General features: G+C 41.8%; 1 protein-coding gene across 1 annotated transcript in view; it reads left to right on the plus strand.

The window, feature by feature from the left end:
* Window positions 1–8,463: 8,463 nt before the first annotated feature.
* The window catches only part of PSMA3 (proteasome 20S subunit alpha 3), a 32,638-nt gene continuing 25,030 nt past the window's right edge, over window positions 8,464–16,071 (plus strand). Inside the window, exon 1 of the mRNA XM_089661125.1 lies at window positions 8,464–8,622. Coding sequence (XP_089517251.1) covers window positions 8,602–8,622 — 21 coding nt within the window. The 5' untranslated portion in view covers window positions 8,464–8,601. The remainder of the gene's footprint in view (window positions 8,623–16,071) is intronic.

The following is a 16,071-nucleotide window of genomic DNA, read 5'->3' on the forward strand; positions in this document are numbered from 1 at the left end:
CTTCTGGAGTTTTGTACCAGAATAATAAACTTGTCAGAAGTCATTCTCTGCACCACACACCATGAAGCTTTAGAAGTAGATGTCCAGATTTTTTTCCCAATGGGAAAAGGACATTGGAGAATGTGTATGTTTACGCAAGTAGGTGTGACTATTTTCAGAAAGTGGGTCAGCTTCATGAAGAATTTTATAAATAGAGGAAATCAGATGTAGCTGATGGGTATCTTGAGCATGGATACAGTTTAATCAAATTTAGTAGGCTTGTCCAAAACCAAAGAAGGGGCCATAGAAGTGAAGAAATGTTTTATTTGGAAATATGAGAAAAAGAGTTGTTTCGGAATAAGAAATTTATTTTGGAGTTTGTCAAAAGGTCGTAATCTGTGGGATGTAGGATGGACCAAGTGATGAAGTTGAAAGAGACCAGCTTGGGACCTGGGAAACTTTCGTCTGTATGATAAAAAGTCTGGGAAGGCCAGGTTAAAGAACACATTGGACAAGGGTGGGCAAAGGGAAAAGAGAGAGTACTTCTTAAGACACTTTTTCCAGATCGATAAAGTAAACAAAACATGAGCAAGCCATAGACTCTTTGAATTAACCACTTCAATACCGGGCAATTTTACACCTTCCTGCCCAGGCCAGTTTTTAGGTTTCAGCGCTCTCACACTTTGAATGACAATTGCGCGGTCATACAACATTGCACCCAAACTAAAATTTTATCATTTTCTTCACACAACTAGAGCTTTCTTTTGGTGGTATTTAATCACCACTGGGGTTTTTTTTTTTTTGCTAAATTAACAAAAAAAGACCAAAAATTTTGAAAACAAAAATGTTTTTCTTTGTTTCTGTTATAAAAGTTTGCAAATAAATAATTAAATAAATAATTTAGGCCGAGATGTATTCTGCTAAATGTCTTTGGTGAAAATAACCCAAATTAGGATGTATTTTTTAGTTTTTAGGAAAGTTATAGAGTTCACAAACTATGGTATAGATCTGAATATTGATCAATCCTGAAGTACTGACAGCCAATCTAATTTCTTGAGGTCCAAGAATGTCAGAATAGTACAGATATCCCCAAATGACCCCTTTTTGCAGAGTAGACAGTCTGACGTACTTCATAAGAGGCATGGCGAGTTTTTTGAAGTTGTATTTTTTTTGTCATAATGTTTCTGAAAATTAAAAAATTAAAAAAATTAGTTTCACTATTTTTTTTTTACATATTGTCATCAGTGCAGTACAGCGTCATCATATAACTGGCATGGCGGTGATCAGGGACACTGACTGGTGACAGTATGAAAAAAAATATATATTTTTTTTTTCTTTTTTTTTATTATTTTTTATTACATTTTTTTAAGATTTTTTTTTCACATTTCACTATGACCAAAGTAGTACAATGTTACCATAGTATCATTGTACTACTTTGGGGAAGTGATCAGTATCTTTTTTTTTTTTTTTACACAATTTGCTTATAGCAAAGAATTACTTTGCTATAAGCAAGCATTTACCTGAATGACATCGATTCATTCAGGGTTTTTTTTTTTGTGCTTAGCTGTGATTTGGCCAAAGCTAATCACATGACATGTGCATGTGATTAGCTGTGACTATTCACAGCTAGACACTAGTATACAATGGATGGCATGAATTAAGCCATCCATTGTATACAACTGTCATGTGACCTGCTGTGATTGGTCACAGCAGGTCACATGGTACCGGCAACGGGGCCGATACTCAGATCTGTCATCGGCCGTGTCCGAGGTACACGGCCAGTGACAGATCGCACCGCTGCGCCGCTCTGCAGGAGCATGCACAATCTGTGCATGTGCGGGAGGAAGCCATAGGGCGTCCACCCGGAACGCTGATGACATTTTCCGCCCGCCTTTCGGCCATAGGGCGGGCAGCAAATGGTTAATAGCACTGGGTAGGTTCAACCATATCAGAGAGCAAATGTGATTTGGGTGTAAAGCTCCAATTTAAACATGTGCAGTTTGTTTCATTTCGAATCAAAATTTGGACTAAATTTTTGTTATTCTGAGATTCGGATGTATCCGAATTTCCAAATTACAATAGTAATGAATTTAAACAAATCTGAAACAAGGAGACAAACTTTTGTCAAATCAAATTTGAAAACAAATGTGAAAGGTTAAACATATTGCTGATTATTGCTCAGTTCCTTAAAAGACTGTGTGTATTAAGATATAGCCATCTTCTGAAATTCAAATTTTGAAAAGAATAGAATGAAACAGAGTAGAATAGAAAATAAAGGATTAGAAAAGAAAATAGAATAGAAAAAAATGGAATAGAATAAAATAGAATATAGTCATCTTCTGAAATTCTAATACCATAGAATAAAAATAAAATAGAATATAGCTGTCTTGTGAAATTCAAACTTCAAATAGAATAGACTAAAACAGAATAAAATAAGAAAAAGAATAGAATAGAAAATAAAGGAAAAGAATAGAAAATAGAAAAGAATAAACTAAAATAGATAAGAATACAATAGAACAGAACAGGATAGAATAGAATAAAATAAAAAGAATATAGCCATCCAAAATATGAATTTCAAAAAGAATAGAATATAAAAAATAGAGTAAAATAGAATGGAAAATAATACAATAGAAGGGAATAGAATAGAAAAAAACAAAAGAATTGAAAGAATATAGCCGTTTTCTGAAATTAGAATTTCAAAATTCTAATTTTGAATAGAAGAGGATCAAATAGAATATAGCCATCTTCCGAAATTTGAATTTCAAAAAGAATACAATAAAATAGAATAGAAAATAAAAGAACAGAATAGCATAAAAATAGAATAGAAAGAATATAGCTATCTTCCGAAATTAGAACTTAAAAATTTAAATTTAGAATAGAATATAGCCATCTTCCAAAATTAAAATTTTGAATAGAATAGATCCTGCTATTCTTCACAATGAATTCAAATGTATTCGAAATTGTCAATTCAAACACTTTGAATCCATTGGAAAAATTTTAATCCAGTCAAAAATGATTAAATGAAAAAATACTAAACAAATTTCGTTAGTAATGCAAAGAAACAAAATTAGTAACTTAAGCAATCAATCCGAAATGAAACAAACGTATTCTTCTGCACGTCTACTCCCATTTCTATTTCTGACCATTTATTGGGGCATACTGATTAGACCTGGAAGTAACAACTCAAAGATGTGTGATGTAATAACAATTGATCATATCTGGGGCTCCCAGACCCTCACAAGGACTTTAGGGTAAGTACAACAGAACTAGCAATGCGATGGGATTTATTAGGTCAAATAAAGTTAGAAAAGATCCCTAGAGATTTAAGTTGTCACAGAGGATTCAGGACTGGCAGAGTTTCAAACAAATATAACTGTTTATGGAGTACAGACATCCTGAAGACATTAATCCTCTCAAGAAGTAAAACTGAATACGTGTCATATTGTTTCAAACGGCAATTAGTTTCCTGAAATAAAGGAGGGTAATTAGCATGGTAAAGAGTAGAGTAGGAGGGTGCCATGCAAGAGTGGGCAGCACAGTGGCTAAATGGTTAGCACTTCCACCTGGCAATACTAGGATCGTTGGTTCAAATACCAACCACGGCGCCACCTGCCTGGAGTTTGCATGCTGGAAGGTTAATTGGCTCCTGTCTAAATTGTCCCTAGTATGTGTATGTATGAATGTGAGTTAGGGACCTTAGATTGTACACCCCTTGAGGGTTAGGGACTGATGTGAATGTACAACATATATGTAAAGTGCTGTGTAAATTGACGGTGCTATATAAGTACCTGAAATAAATAAGAGGAGCAGGAGTTCATTCATTGCAGAATAAATGTACCGAGAGTCTGTACAGGCATTCAATGGTTTGACTGGTTGAGAGCAAAAGCAAATGTGACAGTTACAGTGCCTTGAAAAAGTATTCATACCCCTTGAAATTTTCCACATTTTGTCATGTTACAACCAAAAATGTAAATGTATTTTATTGGGATTTTATGTGATAGACCAGTGGTCGGCAAGCCGCGGCTCTTTACAAACTTAAATGCGGCTCTTCTGTGTGCCGGGCGCCCGCTCCCCTCCCTCCTCTCGGGCGGCCGCCCCAAAAGTCAGGACTCTGCAGCTGTCAGTATGTAGGCGGGGCAGCCAGGATGTAGGCGGGGCAGCGTGACGAACTCCTCTCCTCTCACAGTCCGCCCTGAAGACCAGAACGGCGCGGGAAGACGACGAGAGGAACGCGCGGAGCAAAGGTAAGTGAATTAACACAATATGGGGAATGAATTACTATAGGGGGGATGAATTACTATATGGGGGATGAATTACTATGGGGGATGAATTACTATATGGGGGATGAATTACTATATGGGGGATAAATTACTATATGGGGGATGAATTACTATATGGGGGATGAATTACTATATGGGGGATGAATTACTATGGGGGATGAATTACTATATGGGGGATGAATTACTATATGGGGGATGAATTACTATGGGGGATGAATTACTATGGGGGATGTATTACTATATGGGGGATGAATTACTATGGGGGATGAATTACTATATGGGGGATGAATTACTATATGGGAGATGAATTACTATGGGGGATGAATTACTATATGGGGGATGAATTATTATATATGGGGGATGAATTATTATATATGGGGGATGAATTACTATATGGGGGATTAATTACTATGGGGGATGAATTACTATAGGGGGGATGAATTACTATATGGGGGATGAATTACTATATGGGGGATGAATTACTATGGGGGATGAATTACTATATGGGGGATGAATTACTATGGGGGATGAATTACTATATGGGGGATGAATTACTATATGGGGGATGAATTACTATGGGGGATGAATTACTATATGGGGGATGAATTACTATATGGGGGATGAATTACTATATGGGGGATGAATTACTATGGGGGATGAATTACTATATGGGGGATGAATTACTATGGGGGATGAATTACTAAATGGGGGATGTATTTTCAGTTTTAAAAATGTGGCTCTCAAAATAAATTTCAATCGTGGTTTTGGCGAGATTTGGCTCAGTTGAAAAAAAAGGTTGCCCACCACTGTGATAGACCAACACAAAGTGCCACATAATTGTGAAGTGGAAAGAAAATGATAAATGGTTTTCAACATTTTTTACAAATCTGTGAAAAATGTGGCGTGAATTTGTATTCAGCCTCCCTCTGAGTCAATAATTTGTAGAACCACCTTTTGCTGCAATTACAACTGCAAGTCTTTTTGGGGATGTCTCTCCCAGCTTTGCACATCTAGAAAGTGACATTTTTGCCTATTCTTCTTTGCAAAATAGCTCAAGCTCTGTCAGATTGGATGGAGAGCTTCTGAACAGCAATTTCCAAGACTTTGCACAGATTCTCAATTGGATTTAGGTCTGGACTTTGTCTGGGCCATTCTAACACATGAATATGCTTTGATCTCAACCATTCCATTGTATCTTTGGCTGTATGTTTAGGGTCATTGCCCTGCTGGAAGGTGAACCTCCACCTCAAGTCTTTTGCAGACTCTAACAGGTTTTCTTCTAAGATTGCCCTGTATTTGGCTCCATCCATCTCCCCATCAACATTGACCAGCTTCCCTGTCCCTGCTGAAGAAAAGCATCCCCACAGCATGATGCTGCCTCCACCATGTTTCAAGGTGGGGATGGTGTGTTCAGGGTGATGTGTAGTGTTATTTTTCTGCCACACAGAGAGTTTTGCTTTTAGGCCAAAAGTTACATTTTGGTCTCCTCTGACCAGAGCACCTTCTTACACATAATTGCTGTGTCCACCACATGGCTTCTCGCAAACTGCAAATGGGACTTCTTATGGCTTTCTTTCAACAATGACTTTCTTCTTGCCATTCTTCCATAACGGCCAGATTTGTGGAGTGCACGACTAATAGTTGTCCTGCGGCCATATTCTCCCACCTGAGCTGTGAATCTCTGCAGTTCCTCCAGAGTTACCATGGGCCTCTTGGCTGCTTCTCTGATTAATGCTTTCCTTGTTCGGCCTGTTAGTTTAGGTGGACGGCCAGGTCTTGGTAGGTTAGCAGTTGTGCAATAATCTTTCCATTTTCAGATGATGGATTGAACAGTGCTCTGTGAGATGTTCAAAGCTTGAGATTTTTTTTATAGCCTAACCCTACTTTACACTTCTCCACAACTTCATCCCTGACCTGTCTGGTGTGTTCCTTGGCCTTCATGATGCTGTTTGCTCACTCATGCTCTCTAGAAAACCTCTGAGGGCTTCACAGAACAACTGTATTTATACTGAGATCAAATTACACACAGGTGGACTATATTTACTAATTAGGTGACTTCTGAAGGCAAGTGGTTCCACTAGATTTTAGTTAGGAGTATCAGAGTAAAGGGGGCTGAACACAAATGCACACCAAACTTTTTAGATATTTATTTGTAATAAATGTTAAAAACCATTTATCATTTTCCTTCCCCTTCACAATTATGTGCCACTTTGTGTTTGTCTATCACATAAAATCCCAATAAAATACGTTTGCGATTTTAGTTGTAACATGACAAAATATGGAAAATTTCAAGGGGTATGAATACTTTTTCAAGGCACTGTATCATTCACAGCATGCCTTGTATAGAACTGTTTGGGGGAATCAGTTTAAATGATGGGTTTGGCGCTGGAAATTGCACAATTTTGGGGAATCGCTAACGTGAATGAAGCCTTAAACACAATTAAACCACTTGACCTGTGGAAGATTTTACCCCCCTTCATGACCAGGCCATGTTTTGCTATTTAGCATTGCGCTTCTTTAGCTGGTAATTGTGTGGTCATGCAACGCTTTACCCAAACAAAATTTATATAATTTTTTCCACACAAATAAAGCTTTCATTTGGTGGTATTTGATCACCTCTGGATTTTTCATTAATTGCAAAATAAATGAAGAAAGGAGCAAAAATTTTGATTAAAACAATTATTTTTTACTCTCCGATATGAAACATATCCAATAATAAAATAAAGTGTCCTCATGAATTTTGGCCAAAACGTATTCCGCTACATGTCTGATAAAACATTCCCAATAAGTATATATTGATCGGTTTGTGTGAACTTTATAGCACCTACAAACTATGGGATATACAGTATACTGGATTTTTTTTTAATACTACTAATGGCGGTAATCAGCGACTTATAATGGGACTGCGTTAGTGCGGATGGCAATCTGACACTAACTAATCCTGGGGGAAACTGACTAACTTCCACTGACATCACTGGTGACATTAATACAGAGATTAGTGATAATACTATACATTGTCACTGTACTGACACTGGCTGGGAAGGGGTTAACATCTAAGGCGATCAAGGGGTTAAATGTGTTCCTAAAGTGTGTACAGGTTTCTGCTTTTTACTGATAGATCGTTTCCTATCCCTGCTTTGCAGAGATGAGAAGCAGAAAGATTGTTTCCTCTGCACTGAGCTCTGTTTTGTCAGCATGTCTCTGGGCTGTGATTGAACACCAGTCCTGGAAGGACCTGAAAGCAGTTCTGTAGTCCTATCCTTGGGAGCTCCTCTGCATTACACTGGCTGAGCGTTGTCACCACAATTCAGGAAGTGTGTTTCTTGGGGAGCAATACTTCATCCTCCCCTAGGTCAGCACATATGAAATGCTGGAGGAATTCCTCAAAAAAGGTTATTAAAATATAAAAAAAATTTGCTGTCCTGAGAGAGCAGGGGGTAGGAATGAGATGGCAGAGAGTGGCTGAGGAGGGTGAAGGTCTGCTTTAGTTTAAAGTGTTACTAAACCCACAACAGTAAAATCAGTCTGTATATGCAGTAAAGCAAGCTTGTTATACTCACTGTGGAACCTAAGGGGTTAATCCTCTGCATTGTGTAAAAAAGGATGTTTGATCCTGACTTCTCTGATCCTCCCCTTCTTCTACTGTCCCCAATCCATGTGCTGATAGAGCAGAGCCTTGGAGTCACTCTGCACATACTCAGTTTGGTGTGCTTTGCTAGAGATTTTTATTTTTTCTTTGGAGAGTGCATTTAAACAGCACAGGGCCAATCAGCACTGTCCAGACAGAGGGTCAGGGGTTATGCAGCCTCCTAGGACAAACCAGTGCTCTGCTGGACACTGATAGAGTCACAAGACTGTCTAACTGCTGATGAGAAAAGGTATTTAGCAGTTTATATTTACTAAAATAATTGCATTTCCAGGTCCTGGGTTTAGGAACACTTGAAGAAAGGATAAAGGACGTTACTAAGCAATCCCATTAATAAACCAGCTACAGGAAACGAATTCTCAGCATTTGTCCAATAGAAATGTATCAGCAGGACACGTGACTTCCCTCATCCTCTGAGCTGCCATCGTGAACCCTCATTGCCTCATGACTCTGCTGTTTCTCTCAACTACTTTCAGGTTTGTTCTGTACTGCGCATGCGCGTGGAAAGAAATTCGCTAATTGGGCTGCTTCTCCCGGCTATGAGCCCACTAATTGGTCTGTTGCGCCCAGGAAGGAGCTTTCTGATTGGTCTGTTGCGGTGCAATCAGGTAGTGCGATACTGGCTGGAGTTAGCCTGGAGGAAGACTGCAGTGAAAGTGCCGTCTCACCGTCTGGGTAGAGTGTACGTTGTCAGCCATGAGCTCCATCGGGACCGGGGTGAGTGTGGAGGCTGAGCCGAGAGTCCTGCCGTGCCGCCTTCAGTGCGAGCCTTTCCGGCTGTGTCCGGGCTGACTGAGCGGGCGCTTTGTGTGTCCTGAGACGGGGGGAGGGGGCGCTGTGCGCTGACTGAAAGCGAAAGTCGTTGGCTGGGCTCCCTGTAGTGTGTGTATGGCCGGGCCTGGGAGGACACTGACCGGGGAGAGCCCGGAGCTGGGGGAGGAGCTGAGCTCCCCATACATTTCCTATCATTCCAGCATGCTGTGTATACTGTACGTTAGAGCTGTACACCGAGCAGCCACAACGTTGTCACCACTGACAGGCAGGACGAGTACCATGTATTCTCTGCTGACAGTGACATCGGGACGTGGCTGGGGTGTAAGAGGAGTGAACATGTTGTCCCTGAAGTTGATGTGTTGGAAGCAGAAACACGGAGAAGTGTGAGGACCCGAGGGCCTGTACCAGGACCAGATTGTAATGTCACTTCCCCTAGCTACATCACCAACCTCATCCACAGATACCGCCCACTCCGCTCTTCCCATGATATCCTCCTCCCACACTCGCCTCCAGGACTTCTCCAGAGCCTCTCCCATCCTCTGGAACTCCCTACCACAGCATGTCTGGTCAGCCCCCACCCTGTCTGCCTTTAGGTGATCTTTGAAAACTCACTTCTTCAGGGAAGCCTACCCCACCTCCACCTAAGAACTGTATTTGAATCACCTCCACCAGATCATCCCCCCCCACAGCTATCACCTTTTGTACCACCTCCCCCTTCCTTTAGATTGTAAGCTCCAGGAGCCGGGCCCTCCTATTCCTTCTGTACTGAAATATATTGTAATTGTACTGTCTCCCTTATATTGTAAAGCGCTGCGCAAACTGTTGGCGCAATATAAATCCTGTATAATAATAGGTGATGGGGACAGAGCAACTCCACATCTGCAGCTCTTGTGGGATGTTCCCAGCCTGCAGTGGTCAGCACCGACCAGCAGTGGGCCAAGGAGGGAGAACTGGTGACAGCGTCATGGCGGCCAAGGCTCATTGAAGGACATGGGGAACAAAGGCCCGACCCAGGAGGCCAGTCCAATAGAGGAGCCACTGGAGCTCAGATTGCAGAAAAAGTGAATGCTGGTTCTGATAGGTGTCAGAACACACAGTGCATCGCAGTTTGTTGTGTATGGGGTGGTGTAGCCGCAGACCAGTCAGGGTGCCCATGCTTACCCGTGTCCACAGCCAAGTCTGCCTGCAATGGGCACCCGAGCATCAGAACTGGACCACAGAGCAATGGAAGAAGGTGGCCTGGTCTGAGGAATTCCAGAATGAGTCAAGGAACACAATGAAGAGTTTGAGGTGTTGCCGTGGCCTCCAGGTTCACCAGATCTCAGCCCAATTAAGCATCTGTGGGATGAGCTGAACATACAAGTCCAATCCATGGAGACCCCATCTCATAACTTACAGACCTTCAGATGGTTGTAAACCCTAACATATACCCAGTGAAGTGATTGGACTCAGGTGATAACTAGAGATGAAACAATCCTTCTGTTTATCTGAAGTCTTCTCTACATCCATTCAAAGTGCTGCATTTATAAAGCTTGTCTATGAGTTCAGCAAAAAGGGGGCAGAGAGCTGAAGTTACACTCTGCGGAGCTCAGTGAGGAGAGCTCTGAGAGCTGATTGGATAGAAGAGACACACCCCCTCCACACAAACAGAGCTGAAGCTGTCAGTCTGCTGGAGGTCCCTCCCCTGTCACCTTTTTATTCTTGGTGTCAGGAAAACTTGTCTGAAGTGACTATTGTAGAATAGCAGAAGAACGAGTCAGCAGACAGAAATGATACTTAGTACTCTTGCTTGAGACAAGTACACACTATAAAGGGATATGCTCTGTTCATATTTAATATGTGAGGCTTACAACCACTTAAAGGATCTGTGACTGGTAACTTGGTGCCAGATACCACAGCTTACTGCCAGAGGACTAGTGGAGCCCATGCCTCATTGTGTGGTCCTAATGTTATGGCTGATCAAGTTGTGTGTGTGTGTGTGTGTGTGTATGTACAGACATTTTTTTTCTCTATGCCTGATGTAGTGGCACTGCTCCCTACACAGAGGCCTAATGGGAAGTCCTGTGTTGCAGGTGGTGACTGCCATCAGAATAGAATGAGACACATTTCTTGTATGTATGGAACTGCTGGGCAGGCTGCTTACCTCCTGGTGTGTGGTGCCCCTTGAACTCATCTGAGCACCTGAAGGACTCCTTTACACCAGTGGCAGGCTCTAGCGCCCCTCGGAGAAGTGACCTGGGGTGATTCACTTTTTCAGTGGCTGTTGACAGGCATTCATAAGGTGTTCCCGTTGCCTCCTGGATGCTATTTTTTTTTTTTTTTTCAGTCCCATTGGGATGTTGCATTGAATGCACTGTAGTCACCATAGCCACGTTTGGCACATGGTCTCATTGACTACAATGGGTGTGTTTGACAAGCAGTGCTGCCTGTCAAACTCAACATGCTAAATTAAAATTGCTGCAGCAATATAAATGGAGCCAAGCAGCCACAATGTACGTTTTTGGGGTGGCAGTTAAGAATACGGGTTCAGACCTAAATGAGTGTTTAACCCTTGCCATGCGGTAGCATCCCCACAGAAGTGAGCAAGAGATCATCCTGAAGGGATTTACTGCTGTGTGTGGGAGATGGATTCATACTTGTGTGTCGTGATATAATCAGGTTTACAGCACTTGTGTATTGCCAGGTATACAGATGGCACAATAACATGTCATCGCCTACTGGGTAAAGGAAACTTGAAGAAGCGCTCCTGAAAATGTCAATTGCCTGGCTGTGATGCTGACCCATTGGCTTCAGTACTTATAAAACACTGGCTCAAAGCAAGTGTGTAGTCATTGAAGGAAAAGCTGGTGAGCTTCACACTTGTTTCAGGTCAGTGGCTCATAGTTTTGAAGCCATTGGACTAATACGGGTGTCGGCAACCCGCGGCTCCAGAGCCGCATGCGGTTTTTTTTCACCTTGGCTGCGGCTCCGGAGCACACTGCCCACCAGGTGACAGGCAATAGGGCAGCAATGGGCAAACTACGGCCCGGCGGACCTTTTAATCCGGCCCACGGAGCTAGGCTCCCGCTGGGCTCCTCTCACAGTCCGCCCTGAAGACCGGTGTAGCATGAAAATCTGTCTCCTATGAGGATCTGTCCCCCTCGACGTATCTGCGCATGTGCCGGAGATCGCCGATCGGCTGCTAATGCCTGAAACTGGCACATGCGCAGATACGTCGAGGGGGACAGATCCTCATAGGAGACAGATTTTCATGCTACACCGGAACGGCGCGGGAACACGGCGAGAGGAACGCGCGGAGCAAAGGTAAGTGAATTGACACAGGGAGGACTTGGGGACTTAATATGGGGGATGAATTACTATAGGGGGGGTGAATTACTATATGGGGGATGAATTACTATATGGGGGATGTATTTTCAGTTTTAAAAATGTGGCTCTCAAAATAAATTTCAATCGTTTTGGTGAGAGTTGGCTCAGTTGAAAAAAAAAAGGTTGCCCACCACTGACCTAAGGCTATGATTGTGATTATGACGATACACTGTGGCCCTGATTAACCCTTTGCTTACTGGGCCCTTAAACCCCCTTCATGACCAGAGCGTTTTTTGCAATATATGCAGTGTCGGATTTGTTTTAAATGTTGCAATGGTTTTGCGGCTCCCAGTCTTTTTTTCCCTCTCGGAAACGGGTCCAAGTGGCTCTTTATGTCTTAAAGGTTGCAGACCCCTGGGCTAATATGACAGCCAGGGAGGTAGTGTTTGTTGAATCAACCACTAGCAATGGCAGACTACATATTTTTCTTTCCCAGGATACTTTTATGATTTGCACGCAGCCATTTATACAGTGAGTTCAGATTTTCAGAAAGAAATGAAAAGATGACTACTCGTACACCCTGACCCAGTACACCTGACCGGTGTTGGCATGCTTTTCTTCCTATTGGCACGTTTCCTTCTGATGGACGGTATTTCTGCCACACTCTGGGTGCAGCCATGAGCATTAGGTGTGCCCCAGCCTATGCCCACATCTACTTGGGGGGAATGGGAGAACACTCTTTGATGGGGGTGTTGCCAGTGTACCTGTCCAAGATTTTGTCCTGCTACAGATACATCAACAATGCCTTGATATTGTGGGCTGGGTCATCAGAGGAGACCAGAAACCTTGTGAACAAATTAGGGAACAATAACTTTACAATGCACCAATGCTCTTTTTTTGCCCTGATCAGATGACTTTTTTAGATCTTGTGATTGAGATCAGTCCAGATAGGGATAGCATTGCAAAGTTTGCAGCCTATAGCTTCCTACAGTCTCCTATGTAAGAGTTTCCACCCACAAAAACTAAAGAGTATGCTGGCTGGACAGTACCCGTGAGCTTGTTGACATTGCTAGCAGGAGCAGGATGTGAATACTTCTAAGAACCAGATTTGTGAAGTGGGGATACAAACAGAAATGGTTAAGGGAGGCATATCGGAGCACCGGCAAGAGTGATGAGGAAGATCTTTGTAGGTATCTACAGTTGAATGAGACTTTTAGGCCTCTTGCATACATGAGTGAAAAACACCACTTTTTACTAGGTACCCACAGTGCTTGTGCACACAGTTTTTGAAGGAATTCAGCAGGTAGGTTGTTCCAAATATCTTGGAGAACTAACCACAGATCTTCTGTGGATATAGACTGCCACAAAGTCTTCTGTATCTTCATATAATTTCAGACAGATTCGATGAGATGAGGGCTCTGTGGGGGCCAAACCATCACTTACAGGGCTCCTTGTCTTTCTTTAAACTGAAGATAGTTCTTAACCACTTGCCCTCCTGAGGATTTACCCACCTTCCTGACAACGCCATTTTTTTGCTGTTTGGCACTGCACTATTTCAGTTGGTAATTGCGCGGTCGTTCAGTGCTGTACTCAACCAAAATGTATGTCCTTTTTTCACACAAATAGACCTTTCTTTTGGTGGTATTTGATCACCTGTGCGGTTTTTATTTTTTTGCGCTATAAACCAAAAGAGACCAAAAATTAAAAAAAAAAAAATGATGTTTTCCACTTTTGGTTATAAAATATATCCAATAAACTCAAAGTTAGTCATACATGTAGGCTAAAATGTATTCTGCTACATGTCTTTGGTAAAAAAAAAAATCTCAGTACGTGTATATTAATTGGTTTGTGTGAAAGTTATAGCATCTACAAACTATGGTATAGATAATGGAATTTACACAACTTTTACTTTCTGACTGCCTATCACATTTCTTGAGGTGCTAAAATGCCAGGGCAGTTCCCCCCCTCCCCCAAATGACCTCTTTTTGGAAAGTGGACACACCAAGAATTTTGCAGAGTGCATGCAACATTTTATTTTTTGTCACAAATTTTGTGAATATCACAATTTTATTTTTTACACAAAGTTGTCACTTTAATGATATATTGCTCATGCATGCCATGGGTGTATGTGGAATAACACCTCAAAACACATTCTTCTACTTCTCCTGAATATGGGGATACCGCATGTGAGAGACTTTTTGGCAGCCTAGCTACATACAGGCCCCCAAAATCCAATGACCACCTCAAGGCTTTCAAATGGCATATTTCCTCATGTCACTTCCCCACTACCTATCACAGTTTCCGGAGCCTCTTTCTTCATTTTCCAAAAACGTGGCAACAAATGAGATCTGCAAAACACTCACCATGCCTCTTAGCAAATACCTTGGAGTGTCTACTTGGGGGGGGGGGGGGGGGTTTCTACTATCCTGGCATTTCAGGGCCAACATTAGAAGCCACACATCACCCACTCTTGAAGACCAAGCCTTTTCTGACACTTTTTGTTCACAGGAAAAAACAGGTTTTTTTTTGCTAGAAAATTACTTTGAACCCCTAAACTTTAGATATTTTTTTTTTTTTAAAGCAGAGGCCCTAGAGAATAAAACGGTGAGTGTTGACATTTTTTACATCACACAGTATTTGTGCAGTGATTTTCAAAAGCAAATCTTTTGGGAAAAATACACTTTTTTTAGAATTTTAATGCACAAAAACACAATATATTGCCAAATTGTTTGATAAAATATAAAAGACGATGTTACACTAAGTAAATAGATACCACACATGACATGCTTTAAAATTGTGCATGACTGTGCAATGGCAACAAAATACATACATTTTTATTATCCATAGGTGATGCTTTAAAAGCCTTTACAGGCCACCAATTTATATTTACAGAGGAGGTCTAGTGCTAGAATTACTGCCCTCGATCTGATGTTCGTGGCGATACCTCACATGCATGGTTCAACCACTGTTTACATACCGGCACGGTGTCAACGCTTGCGCATGCTGGTAAGCGTGCGCAGGGGGGAAAGGGTGCTTTTTTGGATAGAGCAAGGGAGGGTTATAATGCCTGTCAGTTTTTTCCATCTGTGTCCCTTTGGGGAAATTTACTGTCATTTCCTGTCCCATAGCCAAAACAGGACGCGAGAGGAAATCTGGCCAGAGTGTGGGAAATCCCTGGTTATCCCCAGGGTCACCAGAACTAGTGTCCTCATTGGAAGGTTACCCCTTTATTACTGTTCTAGGGAAAACTCCTAATTTTGGGATTTTCTTTTACTTTCACTTTCAATGATAATGGTAAACAGGACAAATAGAGAGGGTAAATCTCCTTAACTGGGTCACAGACAGCAATAAAACTGACAGGTATTCTAATCCATCTCCACTCCATTCAAAGAAAAAAAAAAGTTTAGCCTTTAGTTCTACTTTAAGGACTGATCTATGGTGAGTTGGACATGATCATTTCTGTGAGAAGACATTCTGCTTCTTATTTATTGGTTGGTTAGTGTGGGGTATTGAAGTATATATAGGTTTATACAGAGAGGCATTATATCCCCACTTTGAACATGAATTACAAAGCCTATTATTATTGCACATATAAAATTACGTTTGCTGTATGTTGTGTTTTCCTCCCGATGTTCTCCTTCAGCCCCTTTCACATGGTCTACTTGAAAAACTGACAGGCAGACCTCATCAGAAGGTCCATTCATCCCTATGAATAGGCTGGTATAAATGACGTTGTGTATGTTTACACCCGCCTGCCTCCTGGTCTGATTGGGTCCACTAAAATAAAAATCAGAAGGGAATCTGTTCTCTTTTGTTTGGTCGAAGGGTAGTCAGGTGTAAATGGACAGCAGTGACCGTTTTATACCCGGCTGCCCATAGAGCAGAATGGGCTCTGTCCATGTCTGCAGAAACTGAGCGGACACAGACCTGTCATCCGTCCACGCTGCTCTGATCAGTAGGGAATCTGTGAGTTTATCACCTGTTGATCAGAACGGAATCCACCCTCTGTGAAAGGGGCTTTTAGGGTTGATGGGCTCCAAAAGGGAGGTGGAATTAGAACTCCTTAGGAGATGCCTGAGTAACTGT

This window comes from Staurois parvus, unplaced genomic scaffold (genome assembly GCF_062004578.1).
Source record: "Staurois parvus isolate SC_StPar_1 unplaced genomic scaffold, SC_StPar_1.0 ptg001316l, whole genome shotgun sequence".
NCBI classification, from domain to species: domain Eukaryota; kingdom Metazoa; phylum Chordata; class Amphibia; order Anura; family Ranidae; genus Staurois; species Staurois parvus.